This window comes from Lactuca sativa, chromosome 3 (genome assembly GCF_002870075.4).
Source record: "Lactuca sativa cultivar Salinas chromosome 3, Lsat_Salinas_v11, whole genome shotgun sequence".
In the NCBI taxonomy this organism is placed as follows: domain Eukaryota; kingdom Viridiplantae; phylum Streptophyta; class Magnoliopsida; order Asterales; family Asteraceae; genus Lactuca; species Lactuca sativa.
In genome coordinates, this window is record NC_056625.2 from 85,121,274 (window position 1) to 85,128,821 (window position 7,548).

A 7,548-nucleotide genomic window follows, 5' to 3' on the forward strand; every position below is an offset into this window, starting at 1 on the left:
TGTTGAGCAAACAATATTTTTATTAATGCATAAAAGGCTTGTATAAATTGCATTATGTTTTGTATCTCTTAAAATTCAGCAAAACATGCTAAATGCTTATTAAGGTGTATATATATATATATATATATATATATATATATATATATATATATATATATATATATAAAGAGAGAGAGAGAGACGTAAGTTAAAAAGAGTAAATATTGTAAGAACGTAAAAACACTATGTGTGTGTGTGTGTGTGAGAGAGAGAGAGAGAGAGAGAGAGAGAGAGAGAGAGACTTTGGATCTCTTAGGCTGGAGGGACTGGTGCCACCGAAACCACACTCCCTCCCTCGCCACGTAAGCGCTACGTCACATTTTACCACTTAAGTGTGGTTTCTTGCCACACCAAGGGTGTGGTGCCACAGTTTTAGTTTTATTTTTTTCTTCCTTTTTTTTTTGTTTTTTTTGTTAACTATTTTAATTTAATAAAAAAAACATAATTTTAAAAACATAATAGTTCATTAATTAAAAATACAAATACCATACATTACTTAATTTAAAAAAAAACCTAAAAATTTAGAAAAACAAAGTAGAAACAAAAAACCAACAACTTTAAAAAAACACACAAGAAACCATTAAAAACTTGAAAAAAAAAACTAGAAATTAGCCACGATTCATGTAACGGTTTTTCACTTCCTCCTTCATCGCCAAAACCACTTCAAGCTCGGCCCCGGTCATATTCGACGTGTCCATTGCTAGTATTCGCATGTCGCTCTCCCTTTGTTTCCGAAGCTCTCTTTCAGAAGCAATTTTCAAAATCTTGTTCATTCTCTCTTTTATATCCTTCATGTCAGTTCCCATTTCTTTCAAATCATCTGAATCCGACGCTTTGCCTTTGCCTTTGCTTTTTGATTTGTCTCTTCCCAATGGTCGGGAAGGTGGTGAAACTGGAACATGTTCATCTTCGTTCAGATCAAATTGAACACGAGCATCTGATGTAGTGTGGTCGGACTCAGATGTTCTGCTGCGTTTTGACCCACTGTCGATATGTTGGTCAGATGTTTTGCTACTCAGCCATTTCCTGTTATCTTTCAAAAAATTCCAAACTTCAAGAAACTTGAAAGCCTTCAGATTTTCTTTTTGATACACTTTCAAGGCTTTCTTCAAAATGACTTCATCACTTTCTCCACTTTTCCATTGACGTTTCATGTTATTCCACAAGTCATTAAACAACATGACTTCCTTGTTCATCTTCCCCCATTTGGAGTACACTTGATGTTTTGAACGGTATTCTCCACGGTTCATTCCTTTATGGAACCTGTGTAAAACGCGAATCCAAAAGCTGTCATGCTTTTGGTCTTTTCCAACCGTCGCGTATTCTGAAATATCGATCCAAGATTGTGTCAACACCAACGCTTCCAAAGGTTCCCAACATCTAGCCTCCGCCTTCTCTTTTCTTTTAGTCGCTGCTCGAATGGGCTGAGTTTCTGTAACGAATTCCGTTTCAGAATCAGAAACGACCGTTTCTGGTTGTGTTTGTGTTTGTTGCACAAACTCGGGTTGGGACAAAAAAATCAAATGGATTAAAATCCGAGTCGGGTTGTGGTAGTGGTGGTGTTTGTGGTTGTGGTTGCCCTGGCCGTTGTGGAAAATACGGAAACATACCGCCGTAGTGGTAATACGGAGGTGAGAAAATCGGTTGATCAAACGAAGGTACTGGGGTGTTGATATTTCTAACTGGTGTTTTTTCTTTGTTAGGTCGTTTGGAAGATGACATTTTTCAAATAAAAATAGAGAAAAGGAGTAGAGATATGATAAAAAGTTGTATAAAAATATTGTGTAAATTGGTAATATATATATATATATATATATATATATATATATATATATATATATATATATATATATATATATATATTTGTGTGTGTGTAGTAAAGTTAAAAAAAAAAAAAACAAAATAAAATAAAATAAACATTGAAGACCATTCAACTGTCAAAACCAATCAAATTGCACGGTACTCACAAGCCGCACTGCGGCCGAGACCGCACCAGACCACGGTCTGGGGGCGGTGTTCCGTGTCCATGTGGCACGAAGTGCGGTCTCGGACCGCACCCATACCTTCAAGCCTTATCAACCTTCATACAAAACTTCCTTTCTTTAGAAACTGCATGGAATGATACATTTTTCCATAAAATGTTGAATGTTGCCCATTACCCAATGCTTTAAATTTTCTACGAGTAATACGTAGCACTTTCCATCAAATAGCCTACGAATTTACGTCTCTAATCATCTACACCTGCGACGAAGCTTCCAACATAATATTAAAAATAAGCTTTGAGACGTCCACAAAAGAAGTTATAACAACTAACTTGGTCACAAAAGAAAATTCAAATTAATTGTTTAACTTCTCCAAGTTAACCACTCGAGTCTCAAATCTTCCTTCGTTATATACAATTACATGAGCAACACAACCCTTTTCATAACCACAAACTAAAACCAGTTGAGTACAAATATAAGTTTTAATATGTACATGACACGATTTCTTTCTCAATACAAGAGCAATCCTGAAGCTCTTTATCTGCCTCCTGAGGGTCCAAACTCGGGTTACTTGGTAATCCAAGACGAAGAGTCTGAAACTTACTCGTTCTTCGGTCTGTACAAGAATAAGTATCTTTTAAGTCTGCCATTTCCTCAGAACAAAGCACTAACCACACGCTATTCATCGGGGACCGGTAAAAGAAAACGTGTTTCTCACAATGAAGTTCTTTTTATTCCTGTTCTTGATCAGCCGTTATCTTCAAACCTTTACTACGCGATAAAACCACATGGATCTCATAAAGGGTATGCATGTACGCAATTTATTTTTTAGTTTTCTCAAATACGTTTCCATAACTTATATTTTGCCTTCTTCATATATGAATTCTATGTCATGATACAAAAATGCCTTGTTCTTCATCTTCGGTCTTATAGGTAATTTACTAATTTTTCCTAAATGAAGCCTTTAATATTTCCATTAGGATTATAGGCTAGATAAGCTTGAGGCCACTATTTGACCAACGTGAAACTATCAAGTATAGAGGGTAGAATTACGCCAAAAAGCTTGATTCGATGATGATCATCACCATGTCTTTAACATTTTATGATGCAAGCGGTTTACAACTTTTATTTAATTTAATGTTTAGCTGTTAGCTTTTAAGTAAAACAATTACAAATCTTTTCGAAAAAGGACATAAAAATCATGCCTAATCATTGTATGATTGCAAGTTTGACATTTTGCACTCGTTCTCAGATCTTGCTCACTAAACAAAACTGTTTCTTGAAAAACATTTACATCTTTTTAGAACTCGCAAAACATGACACAACACGAAAACGAAAACATGACACGAAATTAACGGGTTATGGTCAGAGATTTCGATGCGTTTACGTAAACGGGTTGACACAACACGACACAATAATTAAACGGGTAAAGTTAGGGTCAAGACTTTTAACTCGAATATGACTCGTTGAATTATATATTATTTATTATAAATTTCATATTTTTATAAATATATTATATGTTATAGACTTGTAGTAGGTCAAACTCAATAATTAGAAGTAATATTCAAGTTTTCAAACTTACTTAATTTTGGTCATCCCTACAATCTATCTCTTTTGCTCCCCAACTTTAAATCTTTTCATTTTTCCTTCTAAACTTGGTATAAATTTTGTCATTCCATCTCATAATTCCAGTGTTTCACGTTTTCCTTCTTGCCTCCACAACTCTTACTTTCCAACCTTTAAAATATTTCAATCCGACATACACAACATATTTACAAGGTCTAAACCTTAACCTGAAACCTGACACGAAACCGACAAGAAAATAAACGGGTTGACACTGCACGACATGGTAATTAAACGAGTCCGGTTAGGGTCAAGCCTTTTCAATCCGTTTAATGTTTTGACACGCACAACACGACACGTTTTTCAGATCTACATCTTTTAACAGAAATATCAAGAGACATTTTTGTACCATGGATTTGATTTCCTGGCTATTGTAGGAGGATATATAATTTCTCAATTTAAATATACGTGCACCATCATGATCAAAACTATAATGTATTTTAATAACACATTAATTAACACATGTCATGTATATGTATATGATTGAATATTTTTCTCTTAATGTCTTGATTTAATATAACTCAAGTTGGCTCCTGGCCCTCTCTATAATTAAAAAATTGTCACATTTAAATTGATATATTTTTTTTCCATTTTTGTCCAAATAAACTTGTCACCTTTAAATTGACATTTTTTTTTTTTCATTTTTGTCTAAATAACTTTGGGTATCACAATATATGTGACTATATAACCTACCATTGATCTCAAATAAACTAAGAAAAAGGTTTTACAGGGAAGCGTTTGCATGTTCGAAGGAGGAAGACATGATGTCATGTTGTCTATGTAATTGTGTCATTGATGTAAACCCAAGGCCATTGGACCCATATGACGTGTATCAACAATTTGAGATAATTCCATACGAAACATTTTTTAAAGGTGATGGTAGCTTTTATGCCAAATCTATTGCGGAAGATGGTTACCCTCCAAATTTCTTAAGGAGAAAAGGTTGGGAAATATACACCAAAACACCTACAAACTATGAGTTACATGAAGCAAAAGGAATCGATGATGCTCTTCGTTCACGCCTCCCTGAATTTAGTTTCCCACACTCAACCAAAACTTCTAACTCAGTGGTTGTTGGCAAGTGGTATTGCCCTTTCATGTTCATCAAAGAAGGCAAATTGACTGATCAAGTGAAAACATCTATTTTTTATGAAATAGCACTTGAACAAAAATGGGAGCTAGTTTTTGAACAAAAACACGATCATAATAATAAGGGAAATGTTGTGCATGTGAAAGTTGCATTTCCTAGTGAAGTGGTTTTCATAGGTGAAGGTTGGAGGGAGGCTGTATGGGATGAGGGAAACATGGTAAATGGAGTCCTACAATTTATAAGTCGTGGGGATAATAATGGGAATGAAGAAATTGTAGGGTTGAATAGAGAAGTTTTTGAAAGAATGAGGTGGGAAGAAGAAAGATTTGGATGGGGTGGAGGTAGGGAGAAAACTCAGAAAAGGATAGAGAGTATTAATAGGAAGGAGAAGTTTGAAGGAATCGGTGGGTGGAAGAGATTTGGTTGTTATGTATTGGTTGAGAGATTTGTGCTCAAAAGAATGGATGGAAGTTTAGTTTTGGCATATGATTTCTATCATGCACGTCACATTAGGACTATATTTGATTAGGATTTATACTTTTTATATTACAGTAAGATAATGCAATAATATTGTGCTTTTTGTAATAGCTTATGTTATCTGTCTAATGATATTAGAGTTTAATTAGTGTTCCATTACTTGTATTATGCAACGAAATGAATAGACATGTAGATTACTGTTTTGTAGTCAATATGAAAACCAATAAGTCTAACACCATTACTTCATTTAACTATAATTTAAAAACAATTTTATTTTATGTAGTTATTTTTTTTAAACAAGTGTCTATTTTTTCATGAACTAGTTTTGTTTCTACAACAACGATTAGATTTCTTTTTAGTACATGATATGAATTGTAGATCAAAGAAGATATGTTTAACTTCTGGCGCCGTTGACTTAAGCTATTATCTCTATCTTCCTTTTTTTATTTAATTTTTCTATCATTTTCATATTATCTTTATTTTAAATCCTTATTCTAATAAATGAATAATTTTAATTAAATAAATAATTTTTTTTTGTCAATTGTGACTCTAATACAACTTCTCATTAATATTATGTCATATGTCAAGTAGATATATTAGACAACTTATTTCAAAATTAAAATTTATATTTTCTAATTATATGTTAAATTTGAAGTTATAATAACTTTAAAATTTATATATCTCTTAATTAATAATTTATTTAAAATAAATAATTAATAATTATAAAGTTTTATTATGAAAGTTTAATTAATTTTATAACCGTGGTTTCCACGGGTTATAAACTAGTAAAAAATAAAACTAGGAAGGTAATCTAGAAAAAAGTACTAGACAAAGAGATTAAAAATCCAATTTATTATATTCTTTCACTCGTTGCATTATAAAATACAAAAGAGAAAAAATAATTTTAAAACTATGGACATAATTTGTATGATGATTGTAATACACCATTTTGTAGTTTAATCTTCTTAATTCAGTATAACAAACATACGAGCCTTGCTCAAAATATGGACTTCATTTGATGGATATGTACAAAATCATATGTCAAAACCAAACTTCCATCCATTCTTTTTAGCACAAACCTCTCAGTTATAACATATCAACGGAATCTCTTTCACCTATTGTCTCTTTCAAACTACGCTTCCTTTTTAAGATGCTATTTGTTTTTTTGAAGCGAAAATTCATGAAGTGTGCGGATCACCTTTACAACCCTCTGCAACAGAAGAGGTTGACTAAGCGATTACAGATTGTAATATATAAGAAACATGTTTGTTTTTTTTAACATCTGCAATAAAATAAAATTTAAATAAACAAATTTTATAAACTAAAAATAGTTCTCGACACCGAAATTTTAATAATTCTAGTATTAAAACATTGAAAGAATACTAAAAAGAACATATAAAAAAACAAAAATATAATAAATAAAATCTAAAAAAAATGTAATAGAAGCTATCGATTTTATTCTAGTAAAAAACTAATTTTAAAAACATAAAAAATAATAATAAAAAAAATTAAGAAAATATTTCAAACAATGTCAACAAAGTTCGTACAAGAGTTACACATGTTAAAAAAATGCAATCGAAATTAAAAATATTATTAACAAAAACGGTAAAAAAATTAAAAAAATCAAAGGTTTTTTTTTTGAAAATCAAGTTATAAAAGATTGTGGAAACTATAAAAAGAAATTGTATCAAATCCGTAAATCAAGTTTTTTTTTAAATCTAAGTTTAAAAAAAAGTTAAACCAAATTTCTAAAAAAATCAATTGGAAAAAAATGAAAAACCGAAGATGTTTGAAGAGACAATTCAAGTATTGCACCACGTAGAATATGCACAGAAGTTTTGTAGTCTGAAGCCTTCCAAAAAATAAACTATTGCGGGATGATAAGTGTTGCGTGTATGATGCGTCGCGCATCATAAAGTGGTCAGAAGAGTTTTTTAAGAAAAAACAAACAACACCTAACACTATTTATCCCTTTCTCTCCACATCCAACCCATCCTACATTTTCTTCCCACCTTATTTTTTTTTCAAATATATCTCTATTTAACCCTACACCATCATCTCTTTCATTATCACCCTTACGAGACATAAACCAAACAACTTCATCAACCATGTTTCTCTCATCCCATACAACCCCCTTACTTTCACCAACAAAAAATGCTTCACCATGAAATGAAGCTTTCACATGAACAACATTTCCTTTGTTGGCATGTTCATGTTCTTTTTCAAAAACTCATTCTCATCTCCCATCTTGATTCTAATGTCTTTTCATAAAAGATTGACGTTTTCACCTGGTCATTACATCTTCCTTCCACTACAAGAATCCTTACATGCGTCGAC

At 32.0% G+C, this 7,548-nt stretch overlaps 2 protein-coding genes across 2 annotated transcripts; one reads left to right on the forward strand and one right to left on the reverse strand.

Annotated features, from left to right (window-relative positions):
* Positions 1-647: 647 nt before the first annotated feature.
* LOC128132786 (uncharacterized) lies at positions 648-1,761 on the reverse strand. Its single transcript, XM_052769747.1, has 2 exons — positions 1,650-1,761; positions 648-1,471 (listed from the first exon to the last, which is right to left on the reverse strand). Exons 1-2 carry the CDS (start codon positions 1,759-1,761, stop codon positions 648-650), a joined length of 936 nt encoding a protein of 311 aa, XP_052625707.1.
* A 622-nt stretch (positions 1,762-2,383) lies between these two features.
* Positions 2,384-5,433, forward strand: LOC111920351 (uncharacterized). Its single transcript, XM_023915922.2, has 2 exons — positions 2,384-2,825; positions 4,375-5,433. Exons 1-2 carry the CDS (start codon positions 2,509-2,511, stop codon positions 5,261-5,263), a joined length of 1,206 nt encoding a protein of 401 aa, XP_023771690.1. The 5' UTR covers positions 2,384-2,508; the 3' UTR covers positions 5,264-5,433.
* The last annotated feature ends 2,115 nt before the right edge of the window (positions 5,434-7,548 follow it).

Excerpts from the sequence above, each read along its gene's own strand:
- LOC128132786 (XM_052769747.1), bottom strand. The coding sequence starts at position 1,761 with ATGTCATCTTCCAAACGACCTAACAAAGAAAAAACACCAGTTAGAAAT. Across the intron at positions 1,472-1,649 it reads TCCGTATTACCACTACGGCG|AAACTCAGCCCATTCGAGCA; the intron begins GTATGTTTCCGT and ends AATTCGTTACAG.
- LOC111920351 (XM_023915922.2), top strand. The coding sequence starts at position 2,509 with ATGTACATGACACGATTTCTTTCTCAATACAAGAGCAATCCTGAAGCT. Across the intron at positions 2,826-4,374 it reads CCACATGGATCTCATAAAGG|GGAAGCGTTTGCATGTTCGA; the intron begins GTATGCATGTAC and ends AAGGTTTTACAG.